The sequence below is a fragment of the Python bivittatus genome, unplaced genomic scaffold, assembly GCF_059951505.1.
Source record: "Python bivittatus isolate LINGU-HERP-01145 unplaced genomic scaffold, Pbiv_v1 ctg000000_np1212, whole genome shotgun sequence".
NCBI lineage: Eukaryota > Metazoa > Chordata > Lepidosauria > Squamata > Pythonidae > Python > Python bivittatus.
The window spans coordinates 6320148-6335444 of record NW_028277028.1 but is presented as its reverse complement, the minus strand read 5'-3'; the positions used below and the strand labels follow the sequence as shown (position 1 = coordinate 6335444).

Below are 15297 nucleotides of genomic sequence, written 5' to 3'. Positions count from 1 at the left end.
ATGGATGGTTGAAACTCAGGAGTATGTGTTTAACATTTCTTGGACTGGATAAGTAGTGAAAATCTTTCAAATCAATTGTTCTGTTTTGGGAGTTTAGGAGATGAGATGGGAAGGTCACAATAATCTTACGGCTGTTCCATCCATGGGTGCTCTGATGGATTTCTAGGAGGAGTTGCTTTTTCTGTAACAAACAGCGGTAGTTGGCCATATCAACCATTTCTGGATGCCCTGTTGATGTCGTAGGGTAAGCTTCCAGAATGCCAATATGGGCAGCTTCTGCTGCCATTTTAACCACCTGATTGCCATGGAGAATTTGCAGATCAAGAGCTTGTTGGAAGGTGTCTCTCTTGACTGCAATGTCATTTGGCCATTGCTGTATAAAGATCAGAGTTTCTGCAGACAAAAGACAGACCTCATGGAAAGGTTGAATAATGTAGTTGTGGGGGACTTGTTCCAGCGGGTTATCTCTGCTACCTCCCTGCTCTGGGGAGTGATTTGTGTTTTGGAGGATCAGGAGGCCTGTCTTGTTACCGGCTTCTGTGTTGTCATATTCTTTGGGGGTGAAGGGGGTGAAGGGGATCCTGAAGCTGTATAGGACGTTTTGTGTTGTCTCTGAGGTGGGGAGATAGGAGTCAACCCTTGTCTGTTTCTCTGCTTTATTGGATTTATGGGTCCCAGTATCATCACTAGGGCTGGTCCGGGTTCTTTTCTTGCCTCTGGATGGCATTTTTGGGCTGTAGGGCTGAGGCAGAAGGAGTGAAGCCAGACACAAACTGAGACCTTATTTCACGAGCTGCTAGTTTGTCACTATCTTGGCTCCTCCCCCCAATGCTGATAGATTTATTAAGTATCTTTGGCATATGGACATCCTGAGAGCAAAGGAATCCGGGATGTCATTGACATAGAGGTTAAACAGCATTGGGGCAGAATGCATCCTTGTGTAACACCGTTGGTAGTAGGTATGTTGTGTGTTAGGGTGCCATTTGCTCTGTACTCTTATTAACAAGTATGTTTTTGACTCATTTGTCTAATTGGGTTCTCTTTATCCAGTTTTAGGACTAGTATGGAGAACAGATCACATTTTAGGTTATATTTATGCAGAAATGTTGAAAATTTAAAAAGGTTCACAAACTTTTAAGCATCACTGTAAATGGGAGCTCACCACAAAATCCTATAACTATAGGCTAGTCTGGGAAATTGAGGGAACTTCCTGGAAGAAGGCAATAGCCAATGCCCTCTGTACTGTTGTCAAGAAGAGTACATAGATGTGCCCATACAAGCACCTCAAGCTGAGTTTAACTTAAGGGAGTTTTTCCTTATTCTTATGGTTGTTGATTTTATTAATTTATTGCAACTACATATTGTTCCAGTATTCTAAAGGAAAAACAAAGGTTTGCCCTAATGCATACTGCCTCTCAATCTGTCACTCATACCTGGAGAACTGTGCTAAAGAAGAGGTTCAGATATTTTTGCCACACACATAATCCTAGAGGTTCGCATGCTTTTTCCACATACAAATATGTAGCTTTGAATCATTTTTCTCAATAAATAGATGAACAAGTGTAATGTTTTTGACTCATTTGTTTAATTTGGATCTCTTTATCTAGTTTTAGTACTTGTGTGGAGAACAGATCACATTTTAGGTCATATTCAATATGCAGAACTACTGAAAATTCAAAAGGGTTCACAGACTTTTAAGCACCACTATATGTAATGATTGTATGCATTATTCATTGTTTATAATCTCATTGTCAGATTTTATTCATGGCTATATTGTCAATGTTAGGATGTTAAGAATAACACAGGTGGAAGAACCTTTTTTTAAAAATCAGTATTCTCATAACCATAACCTAAACCACCTTTTGACCCTGGAGGAACCCATGAAATGTTGTTCAGGCCTCGGGGAACCCCTGCATATTCAGGCTCAAATATAGGCCAGAAGTTACAAATTTATTATATTCATTTCACGTGTATTTTATTTATTTATTTATTTATTTATTTAACTTGTCCCCGCCTATCTCCCCACAATGGGGGACTCTGGGAGGCCTGTATATGTCCATTAACAGTGTTCTTAAACTAAAAATAAAGAATGAAACTTGCCTCATTAATGTGAAACCTGTGCTTGTTTTTTGCTGTGCAAATACTCAATTCTGGGCCAAACTTGAGATAAGCACGCACAGATTTCATCTTAAACTGAATAAGACGATTTCTGTCTTTGCTTTTGATGCTTGTTAAATAAGAAAAACCTTGCTCACACATGTAAGAAGTTGAAAACTGCAGCAAAATGTTCAGTGCCTTCCTATGAATGGCAGAATACTCTTGTTTCACAGAAATCCAGAGCTTGTCCATGGACAGATCAGTGTATCTCATCTTGAGTGTATGATCAGACTGCAGCTCTCAAAGTTCTTCCTCTTCTTTCAAAGTGAAGTTCTCGGGCTGAGCAGAAGATGCAGAGAAAGATCCCTCACCCAGTCATATATTTGTGTTGAAAGGGAGGGAAAATACTGATCAATTTTGTTCTGCAATATTTCCAGGTGATTTTCAATTAGATTTGAGACTTTTTGGTATCCTTCCTCACTCTCAAGCCCAAGCAGCAGTGGAAACATTTCAGTATTTCCTTTTGCAATATGATTTTTCCAAACATTCAGTTTTCTTTTAAATCCAAGAATCTTATCACTTGAAGTCAAAACATTTTCTACAGTGCCTTGCAGAGACTTGTTCAGCTGGTTCATGTGATGAATGATGTCCACTAAGTAGGCTAGTTTCTGCAACTATTCTCCATCTTCAAAGCACTCAGCAAAACGTGGAATACTATTTTCTCAAAAATACTCTACTTTGCCTTCATCTTAAACACCCTATTGAGAAGTCTTCCTCTGCTGAGCCACCATATTTCTGTGTGTAACAGAAGACTTACGTGCTTTTTGTCCAGCTTTTCATTTTGTTTAATAAAGTTTACCATTTTGGTAGCATCATCCAGAACTTTTTTCATTTCATCTCCAAGAGTTTTTGACACCGACAACTCTCTGTGAAGAGAGCACTGTGTTGTGACAACATCAGGGTTTTCTTTTCTTCAAAGACAAACAGAACTTCACATGGAACCAGCCATTGATGGAGCACTTTCAGTACAGATGCTGAACTGCAGTACAATTCCTCCAAGACAACTTTTTGTTTCCAGATATAAAGACAAAACATTAAATACATCTTGGCCTTTGCATGTTTCATGTAGTTCTTTGCAGCAGAAAAAGTTTTCTTGAATTTCACCATCATTTACAAATCTTACAAATGCCATAACGTGACATTTATTGGTGAAATCTGTTGACTCATCAACTTGGATAGAAAAGCTGCTGTTCTTCAGTTTATCACATAAAACCTCTTCAGCATCATGTGACATGTCATCAATACACCAACTGTATATTGGTGTATATCAAACAAAATATACTGTTTGATAGTGGAATCTTTCCAATTTCTTGAACTGCATCTGGTCGTAGCATTTCCCCCACTATTATTTTACATGCTGGCATGATTACTTTCTCACCCAAAGTATGATTTTTCCTTTACTGTGTAATAAGTTGTGCTACTAAATAACTTGCTTCTTGGGCTTTTTTACTGTCATTTTATTAACAAAAGCTTTATTCCGTTTGTTCTGTGATTCCAATAGCCGTTTAAGATAATCAGAACTTTTACTTGTCATATGGTTGTGATTTGTAGTTAAGTGACTCTTTAATTTTGCTGGAGCCAAAGCTGCAATTGTAAGTTGTTTGCCACAAATGAGGTACAGTGGAATAGGGTAATTTGGACCACCAGTCCATGTAAAACCCATTGATAAATAGCTTTCATTGTAAAGATGGACTTTTTTTTTGAGTCCTTTGCTATACCAGTGCAGGGAATTGCCTGAGAAGATTTAAATTCTTCATTATCATCATTGGACTTATCAGTATTGTCTGTTTTAGAATCCTCCTCTTCTCTCTCACACCTGCTCTTCAAAAATTGCCACATTGGACCCTCAGACATGACTGAATAAGCATGTATGAACTTTATTTAAAATAATGGGATAAAATAACTACAGGAAAACTGCAGGGAAAAGATGCAGTAGGGAGACACTGATGTCACAGACTAAGTTGGATGAGTCCATTAATTTCTTGAAAAATGCACTTCTCTCTCCCCTTCCTTCAATATATTCATCCCTTCCTGCAATATATTCATCCCTTCCTGCAATATAGTGTTCACCTGTTATCAACGGTCTCCCCTATCTCGTGTCAGAAATTAAGAATAGATTCAACCAAATAAACATAGACCTATAGTGCACTTCCAGAGAGCTCAGAAAGACTTGTAACTAGATTTTTCTTCGGTCCGTGTTCATCACTAAGAGAATTTTGTTGCCCAAATTTGAAATAATTTTTAAAATAAATCTTGATCTCCCAGGTAACCCCTAGTGACCTCTTGTGGAACCCTAGGGTTCCACAGAACTCTGGTTGAGAAACCCTGACCTAAATTGACTCTGCCTTACCTTTCTTTAGTATGATAGAGAAGGAAGGGAAGAAGTGGTCAGGCTTTCAAGATTCTGTTACTATAGCCTATATCAATAAAGTAGAGGTCCAGTATTTCTTGTGGAGTCTGTTTTCTGACCTGTCCTACCTTGAAGGGCTGACAAAAAGCCATCCTAAATCCTAAAAGTGTGTGTTTGTATGAATGTGTGCACGCACACACAAAAAAAGTCCTTCAACTTCCAATATATCCTATTAAACTGAGAATAACAAACACTACTCTTGACCTTACATAAAAGGCTAAGAAATAATATTATTCCTGTTGTTCTTGGAGGCTGGAAAAAATGTAAGAATAAATATAGAAAACAGAATGCTAGAGAAAGATCGCCTGTTGGATGAGTTTTTACCTATAGCCCCCCCTTGCAACATAAAGTTTAAAATGTGTATGTTTTCTTATGTAAGTAACAAGGTTTTTAAATGATGTGGGTCAAGGAAGTATAGTTACTCAATATCTAATTCAATAATTATTTTAAAAACTCCAGTCTCTACTTTTTTATCCAGTTTGAGGCTCTCTATTGAAGAGTGTTACTGTGCACTTTTATACTGTGGAAGTTCTTTAAAGTCTGAAGAGCATTAGAATCATACTAATTTATTCCTGCTCTTATTATCCCTCCTAAACTACTTTAGGCTTTAAAAATTAATTGCAAATTAATACATTCAGATTACAATGAATGAAACCAGACATTCCATGAATCAAATTATAAGTTTCCTACCAAATATATAATAGGTTGGAAATAGCTGTTGATGCTTTAGGGGTACTACAGTCCAACATTTTTGCTTAATGTTTGTCATTCAATTCTTCATACACTGGTAATAGACTTTTCCTACTAGAACCATATTTACACAAAAGGAAGGGGACCCTGAATTTAAGACATTTTCACTAAGAGAAGACTGAAAAAAAATACAGAATTACAGGTAGTCCTCACTTAACGTCCATTTGTTCAATGACTGTTCAAAGTTATGACAGCACTGAAAGAATGAACTTGTGACCAATCCTTGAATTTACAACTGTTGCAGTGCCCCCATAGTCGTGATAAACATTCAAGACTGCCCGCATTTACAACGAACCCTTGCCGCTTCCCCAGATGACCTTTGTTGTTGTTTTCACCTGCCTTCCCTCCACTGGGCTAACCATCCTGGCCATGCATGGGGAGGTGCTGTGGAAATGTCCTGCAGGCCAGTGATGTCTGGCTGCAGTGCAAGGGCCACTTTAGGAGGCATAGCTCTGGTTCCTAAGTAGGTACTTCAAGAAGCCCAGAGCCGCAGCATGGCAAGCAGCCCCATTGCTGTGGTGCAGCAAGCAGCCCCAGAACCATGCTGCAGTTCTGGGGCTCCTTGGAGCAAAAAGCCCTAGAGCGACAGCTCCAAGCAGCTCCTTTCTGGCATGGTAAGCAGCCCCAGAGCCACGTGGCTCAGGGGCTTCTTGGTGTGCTGCAGCAACGGGGTTCCTTGCCATACTGTGGCTCTGGGGTTGCTTGCTGTGCTATAGCAATGAGGCTGCTTGCCATTCTGCAGACCTTGAGGTGGCACTCCTCGGAGGCAGTGGCAAGCCCAGCAGAGGGGAGGAAGAACATGACAATCATGACGAGAACAGGAAAGAAGGGCCGTGGGGGGCAGCAGCGGGGGGTGATGGTGGTGGAATACAGCGGCCTCTTCATGCTGTGCAGGATGGCCAAAAGGGCAGAGATGGGGGGAGATAGGTGGGTAGGGGAGTTGAAGGGGAGGCAGTCCCTTACCTTGGAAGAACCAAGGCTTGGTGCTGGGAGAGACCAAGGCAGGAATGGCTTGGATCAGGGTGGGTCCTCACCTAATGACCATGTGAAATTCATTTAATGACAGCAACAGAGACTGCTAGAACTGCCATTGCTAAGCGGGGCATTTACGTGATGTTTCTGTTAATGACCACTTCACTTAGGAATGGAGTTGCTGGTCCCAGTTAGGGTTGTTAAGTGAGGATTGGGTGCTTAAGTCTTTGGCAGCAGTTTTGCAATGGTTGTGCTATTATGGTATGTAAACTATTTTAGTATGTCTACAATCCTAGAACTGATAGTAATGAATATCATATTGGACATGGAGGACTTTCAGTAGATATTCTATACTTCTGTTAAATAGTATAGCTTCTTTGCTTTTCCTTAATTTCCTTTCCTGATTTTTTTTTTTTTTTTTGGTGCCTTCGAGTCAGGTTTGACTCCCAGCAACTGCCTGGACTAGTCTCTGCAGTTTTCTTGGCAAGGTTTTTCAGAAGTGGTTTGCCATTGCCTCCTTCCTAGGGCTGAGAGAGAGTAAATGGTCCAAGGTCACCCAGCTGGCTCTGTGCCTAAGGTGGGATTAGAACTCAGAGTCTCCCAGTTTCTAGCCTGATGCCTTACCCACTATACCAAACTAGCGGTCTTCTGAATTGTTACTGAATATGACATTTGCATAGTAAATGATGTATTTAAATTAGCTACATTTTGATGCACAATTTGGTCTATGCCATACATTGTATAAATGTGACATAGGTGTCTGTAGTTATTAGTTATTAACCAATGAGTATCGTGTGATCTTAACTGCATAATACGCTCTTCTAATTTTTTCATTAAAAAATTCATTCGGTCACTTTTGTTTGCTACTATAGCTTACATTTGTGAATACCGAACTGATTGAAAGATAATTTCAGTGTGATGGGGTGTTTTAGAGAATGATTAGCTAGTTCTCAAATGTAGATTTATTTTTAGTATGTGGTGATTTACAAGTAGTCCTCGAGTTATGACCATTCGTACAGCAACTGTTCAAAGTTACAACAGTGCTGAACGAAGGGACTTATGACCAGTCCTCAAAGTTCTGGCTGTTGCAGTGCCCCTGTGGTCATGTGAACAAAATTCAGGGGCCTGGTAACCAGCTCGCAGTTAGGGTTGCAGCATCCTGCAGTCCCATGATTGCCATTTGTGCCCTTCCCTGACAGTTTCCCCCAAGCAAAGTCAATGAGAACCCGGCAAGGAAGGTTGCAAATTGCTGGGATAAGTCTCTCCCGCACCCTAGTGTTTCTTCATTCGCATGCACCACAATCTCCTTCCCCCTTTTGCTTGGACACACCCCGTGCCCTCTTTCCTTGGCCTCCCTGCGCTTGCACACATGTATGCATGCATCCTGCACCCTCTTTCCACAGCCTTCTTGTGATTGCACACATGCAAACAACCTGGACCCTCTTTCCACAGCCTCTCTGCGATTGCATGCACCCTGTGCTCTCTTTCCTTGGCATCTCTGTGCTCTCACACATGCACTCCTGCACCTTCTTTCCATGGCCTCCCTGTGATCACACACACGCACACACGTAACCCACACCCTCTTTCTATGGCCTCCCTCCCTCCCATGCACCCTGTGTCCTCATTCCCTGGCCTTTCTGAGCTCATGCCACAGCAAGCACCCCCTCCCCAAATTCACGCATGGCCTGTGCCAGGCCTCCCAAGGCCTCCCCCACCCCGCTGCGGTACTGCTGTGCTTCTTACCTGGGACTCCCTCTGCCTCCCACTTAATGACCCATGTGTCTTGGGATACAACAACAACTGGGACTGCCAGGATTGCCATTGCTAAGCAATGTGGTCATGTGATGTCATGCTTTATGACCGCATCACTTAGCGATGGCAATCCCGGTCCCAGTTGCAGTCAGAACTTGAAGACTACCTGTATGCTTTGAAACATATGATTTGAAGAAGAAAATATCTTTGCTCAGATGTTTACGGAGGGATGAAGAGAAGTTAAAAGTGATTGTTTTTTTGGTTTTCAAGATATTACATATTGTAAATTGAGGCACTAAGAAATAAATCACAGAATTATTGCTATTAGAATGCTTACAATAATAGCAACAATATAGGTGGTCCTTACTTAATGTCCACTTGTTCAGCAATTGTTTGAACTTATGACAGCACTGAACAAGTGGTACTTATGACTGGTCCTGATACTTACAAGGGTCACAGCTTCTCCACGGTCACATGATTGCCATTTATGACCTTCATTGCTGGCTTCTGATTAGCAAAGTCAGTGGGGAAGCCAGCAAGAGGTTACAAATGGTGATCACATGACATCATGCTTAACAACATTGTGGGATTCACTTAATGGCAGTCAGAAGTGCCAGAACTGCCATCACTAACCAGCACGGTTATGTGATATCCCACTTTACGACTGTGTTGTTTAGTGATGGAAATTTGGTCCCAATTACCATTGTTAAGAGAGGACTATCTGTAATTAATTAGTTTGTTGTCTTTTAAGAGATAGTAATAGCAATGGAAGAGAAACTGTATCTGCCTAATCTCTCTGTTGAACTGATCTGTTTGTGTTATTTTGGTTCTCCTGTAGATGGAGGAAACGAGGAACCACCAGATCGAAGGCAGGCAAGCATAGATTATTGTCAGAGCCATTCTGGACAAGGTAAGTAAACAAATTGATTTCAAAGTGTTCTTGCATTTCATTTTATGAGATGTTTTATGTTTATTTTTATTTGGAAGTACTTAAAATCTATAGTAATTCATATGTTTTAAAGAAATTCTGATTTTTAAAGAGAGAAATAAAAAGTTGTACATAACATTGTAGGAGCTCACCTGCATATCCTCAATTCCTTCTCCCAAGAAATATCGTTTAATACATAGGTTTTATTAAGAGTATCTCAAAAACAACAGCAGATGCAAAAGATCACAGTAAATTGAAATTTGGTAACCAATGATTATTTGAGAAAATACCTCACCAGAATACCGCTCTATTGAGCTGTCTTAAGATATCAGTGGAGAACTATTCTGAAGAAGAAATGTTCTCTCACTTCACTTTATCAGCTGTGCACCAGCTATCTGTATATTTTCTGCTTTCTCTGTTCTTCTTTCTACTGAATTTTAGATTTTAACCAGCCACACTCTACCCTCTTGCAGCATCCACTTGTTACCTTATCTGTTCTAGATGCATGAAAGATTTATTGAGAAGAGTCAACAAAAGATTACAACTTTTGTTGACTCTTCTCAATAAAAGATGCACCTATCCTTTCTTAAAGCATCCAATTTAAATAACTGTATAAGGAAATCAGCTAATATTTTCTCAGTAATGCACCGTTAACATAGATTGTGGACTATGCCTCATAGCAGTTACCAGATAGTGGCTGTATGTTTGATAAAATAATTGCTTTCTTGAAATATTGTTCCTATTTATCTTAGATACCAAGAAATGTAAGCACTTATACAAAAAACATTGTCACATGCACACTTACAACAGTAAAAAATCAAGAAGTGGGTAAGCTTGGGGGAGAAAGGAAGGAATGATTAGGATATTTTAAAGCAAAGGCAGGGAACCAAAACAGGTTCAAGGACTGGATTACTCTCCCCAGATCACCATTATAGTGGGAAAAATGTAGGGAAAATTCAGAGAAAAGAAGACCCTCATTTCTCTAAAGTTCCTCCCTTCAGAAACATTTTACTGTCCTCCAGATTTCTTGCAACCTTCTTCAAACAAACAAACAAACAAGAGGTCCTGCTTGGCTCTCAGAATGTTCTCTTTCTGAGCAACTCTTAGCTTAAGGAGCTAAACCATGTTTCTTTTTCCTCCTTCTGCACAGAGAAATGTAGACCTTTTCACTGTAAGAAGGAGCAATCAATTACTCTTTGCTTTCTGCTCCCGAAAAGAGAGCTCCTCTGTGCTTAGCTGAAATTACTTGGATCACTGCTGATTGGAAATAAGCTGACTTGTTCAGGAATGAAGATGTTCTGATGCTGGGGGTGAATTCTAAGAAAGGGCTGAGGGAGAGGTTGCTGCCTGGCTGCATGATAAATGTCTATACAGATGCAGCCAAAAGTATTAGTAGCCCCCCACTTTTTCCCAAAGAATCCCAATTTGCTCTGAAATAAGTTGAAACTGAGACAAGTACTGTAAATGGCATCCAGCATTTTTATTCCATAGTCTATAGAGCAGACACTTTCTTTTGATGTATGACTTCACATGTTCTTGTAAATAATAAAACAAATGAAAATGGCATGGATGTAATTATTAGTATCCCTTAGAAATCTGTAGCTTGGAAGTTCTATATATATTTATTAAGATAAAAATAATTTTGTAATCTGTATAGAGTTTTCATGGTTTTATTCTTTGTAAAATGTATGTGTTGTTTTGTTTGAAAATTGTGTCAGTAAAAAATAGGTTAAAAGATTTGTATTCTGGGCAGATGGTATTCATTTTTTTTTCAGGTTTACAGTTATGCTTGAATAAGTGGTGGCCCAAAATAAAAAAAATAGTAATAATTTATTTTAAAAGCTACAATTAATTATATTAATTTCAGCAAATTAATATTTTGAGAATTAAATCTGAATAATTTGAAGGTGTTAGTTTAGAAGATAAAGATATAACAAAATGTGTATCATTTATTTCCACAGTTTTACATTTATTTCTGAAGAACTTACAATTTAAAAAAATAAAATACAAAAAAATCAACATTGTAGAAGAGTAGAAAGAACTTTCTAATTAAGTTGTGAACTTTCCTCAGTTCACAATTACCATTTGAAAAGCTGTAAAAAATAATATAAAATAAAGTGATTTTTCTTATTAGTATGTAATCTTGGAATAATTTATTTGGAGAGAAGGTATAATCAACTTCCCATAGGTCTTTAGTTGGCCATTGTGGGATTCAACTGCTTGCCTTTGGTTTGATTGAGCATCTTTTCTTTTTAATTCATGCAGTGATATCAGCTTTTATGTCAGCAAAGTTAATGTGCATTACTGAGTAACTTTGTCAATAGAGTTGTTTTCTATTTATATGAATTTTATTTATTTATGTGCTAGGATGGGTATTAATAAAAATGGCAGGTAGCAGCACCTGGCTGACTTTGTGTAAGCTTCAAAGCTAGGCAGGATTGGGCCTGGGTAGTACCTGCATGGGATATCTCCAGGGAATACAAGGGTTATAAACTAGACTATGCAATTAAAATAATATCCCCCAAAAAGGCAATGGCAAATTGGTACTGGTGCCAAGGATGTATCTGTGAAGTCAGCATAAATTGAGCTCAACCAAAGACTCTTTTGATGAACTAATTCACTGTGTAAAGGTAGTCCTCACAATTGGAATTGGTTCTGATGAAATGGTCGCAAAGCAACATGAACACTAAGCAAACCGTGTGACTGAGAGAGAGAGAGAGAGAGAGACGCTGTGAAGATTGCTGGTTACGGCTGTCTTATTTAGATAAAGTTATCTCATGCAGCAATGCCAGTGTTAACTCTCACTCTGGCATTCATTGTTGTCAAGTGCAGAAATTTGGGCGTAAGTGTGCAAATTGGTCGGAAAATTATTTTTTTCTATCTATAGTACCATTTATTACTGTCATATACTTTGTCATCTTTGGTGCTGGATGGGGTAGCACTGCCCCAGACAGACCCAGTGCGTAATCTGGGGGTCCTCCTAGACTCACGGCTCCTGCTTGAAGAGCAGGTGGCAGCCATGGCAAGGAGGGCCTTTGCACAACTTCGGGTTGTGCATCAGTTACGCCTTTCCTGGATCAGGATGCCCTTTGAACAATCACTCATGCCCTTGTTATCTCCCAGATAGACTATTGCAATGCGCTCTACATGGGGCTACCCTTGAAGAGTATCCGGAAGCTACAGCTGGTCCAGAATGCGGCCGTGCGGGCTATTTTTGGAGCCCCTAGAAGGACCCATGTAACATAATTGCTCCACGAGCTGCATTGGGTACCAGTTTGCTTCCGGGTCCAATTCAAGGTGCTGGTTATCACCTTTAAAGCCCTACATGGCATGGGACCAGGTTACCTAAGGGACCGCCTCTCCCTTATGACTTCAACCCGTCCCACCCGATCACACAGAGAGGGCATGCTGTGGACCCCCTCAGTAAAAGAACTTCAGTTAGCGGGATCCAGAAGGCGGGCCTTCTCTGCGGTAGCCCCCGCTCTTTGGAACATTCTGCCCCTGGAGGTGCGATTGGTCCCCTCATTCCTGGCCTTCCGAAGGGCCTTGAAGACCTGGCTCTGTCACTTGGCCTGGGATGGGAAGGGAATACTTCAAGCAGGGGGATGGCTAGCCCCATAGTGGCCAGCTGTCCTCAGCCAGATTTTCCATCTTCTTGGATCTTCCTTTTTTAGTACTGTTTTTAAATTTTAGATGTATTATGTATTTTAGATATATTTACAGTTTTAATGTTTTTTGTAAGTCGCCCAGAGTCCCCCATTGGAGGGAGATGGGCAAGGGAGAAATTCAAATAAATAAATAAATAAATTTAAAAACAGTCACTATGCGAGGCAGTTGCTAAACAAGCACTACCTGTATTATCAATATAACATTAAAAAAGGCAACATAGTATTAATAATCATTTATTTTATGCATTAAAACATTCGGATAAGGGATTCTCATTATTTTCAAATTATATTCTGTATTTGACCTGAAATAAATTATGGATAAAATAACTTAAATTGTTATATGATTCTTCTCCAATTAGCAGACAGATTATGGGAAAATATTACAACAAAAAGGCAATATCCAGCTTTATTTCCAAGGAAATCTTTTGCAACAAGCCCAATTTTAATGGAATTCCAGTGCGAGCGCATTAACTTTTCTCCAACATTGGAGACTCCCCAACTATTTGTGAGTCTAGAAAAGACTAGGCAAGAAACTTATAGCTTAATTGCTTAATGAAAAAGAAGTTTCACTTCTGTATCAAAATGAATTTAGGCCTTATATTGCTTTCCTTCATTCTGGGTAGAAATCTGGACTTGAATAAATAACTCTGGATATCTAAGATTTGGCAACCGTCTATTGTTTTAGATTAGAAGAAGAAGAAGGAAGGAAGAGAAGGATAGAGGTAGGAGGAATAAATAGTATTAATTACTGGCTTAAGTTGATTCTGAAGAATCTTCTAGAAAATCTTCCTACAACATAGCTGGAAAAGCTGAGGAAAATTTCTCTTGACTCAGTCTTGGACTGGTCTTTTTTAAAAATTCTGGGGTGGTTCACATCTTCTGACCAATATCTGAAGATTAACTATTATAGCCCTTCTAGATAAGAAGCTACACTTTTTTTCCCCTGTCATCCTGATTCTTACACTCAGCTGTCTTGTTTGAGCAACATGGCTGTTTCTATCTTTTGTCTGCATCTTCCTTCATTCCAAGGGCTAACTATGGTCTCAGAGATTTCTTATTCAGGCTCCTAGCTTTTTTGGCTTCTATTGAAAGGAGAGCTGATCAGAGATAAAAATGTCAGTACTGAGAAATACAGCTCTTCTGAATACTGTGTAGGCATGTAGCACCAATAGCCAGGAAATGGGGGAGCTCATGCTTTGACTTCTTCATATTAAGGAACCTCTCATATTCTCCTCTTAAGTTATGCCTCTGAATACAGAGAATGGAGGATGGGACTCATGGAGTCACTGAGCATGAATTGGACTTCCTGAAATTACCCACATAAAGTATGTGGTGTATCTCATAGGCAGCCTGGAGTACTCAGGTAAAGTTGTGGCCATTCTTTAGATTCCAGGAAGTCCTCAACTAGCAACTTATAATCATATCTGGATGTCTTTCCTTGTCCTATTATTACTGCAAAGAAAAAGTCTTACCAATAGATGTTCCTAACCTTCTAGAGTTTTATGGAATGCGCATTCATCTAGACTTAAACCAAATAAGCTGAAGAGAGGTTTTTGCTATGTCTTTTCTAGATATTTGGGCAATGTTCTGATAGGCTTCTAGAAGCCTATCAGAACATCAGGAGATTCTTCAGAGTATCATCCCTGACAATCCTCCCTAAGACATAAGTTTCCCTCTGGAGTCTGAGCATAGTACTTTAACTCCCTACTTGTAAAACAATTTAAGAAAGCTGAGTTGAATCTGAACCTGTCAGAGTGCTTTACATGTGTGGAGACTGTTGCCTGTGCTTATTCAGCTAATTATTAGTCTATGAAATTTGAATTTTTCACCACCTATGAACTGTGGTTGTATATTACTAAAATTGCTTTTTTTCAGATCATAGCCCCTGCTAGGATTTTTTGTTTGTTTAGTTTTGTACCATTTGCTACTACCCACACTGCTTATTGATTACAAACCAGTTTTGTTTCTGTTTAAGGTACTTGTAAGAGAGGATTCTCAGATGGTTAATATGGCTAGTCACCATTATCTAAATAAAACTAAAGGACAGATTGACCTGTCTTCTCAGAAGAATTTGATGTCCTCCCTGCTACACTGAAAATGCAGGAGGAAGAAAGCCAGAATTTGCCTTTGAATTGCCTATTAATAAGTTCCACATTAGAAAGAATTCCAGTTTTCTTATTCTACTAGTTTTCCTAATAAATCTTACTTATCTGAGCTCAGAGACAGTTGTGCTTTTCCTATTCTTCTCCAGTCCTGATTGTTACTAGAGAGATCTGAAATTAATTCCAGAAAATCTCTACTTGGGAGGCAATCTTTAAGTTTTTAGATCCAGACCATGGACACTGGTGCTCTTGGAACATTGTTTTCTGCTAAACAGGTTGCCAAGACCTTAATCCAGTGTAAGATTCAAATGGATCTGCATCAGAACTGTAGTTGCCAAATTAACCAATTCACCCATACTATCACTCAGATAATGCAGCAGTTGGGGAAAATTCAACTGTCTCCTGCTGTTGTATCATCTTTGATGACCTCAGTTCTTGCAATGATGCTGTTGGTTTCTCACCTGGGAAATATGATGGGACTCCAGAGTCTTTGTCACTCAGTCTAAGTTATTTATTTCCTTGGGACCCACTGAATTTCCTACAGATCAGTTTTGGATG

The 15297-nt window shown here is 39.4% G+C and overlaps 1 protein-coding gene across 2 annotated transcripts in view; it reads left to right on the top strand.

Moving 5' to 3' along the window:
* Positions 1-15297, top strand: part of TANC2 (tetratricopeptide repeat, ankyrin repeat and coiled-coil containing 2) — a 352683-nt gene that overhangs the window by 120149 nt on the left and 217237 nt on the right. For both annotated transcript variants that reach the window (XM_088141581.1, XM_088141538.1), the window contains exon 3: positions 8880-8951. In XM_088141581.1, coding sequence (XP_087997707.1) covers positions 8880-8951 — 72 coding nt within the window. The remainder of the gene's footprint in view (positions 1-8879; positions 8952-15297) is intronic.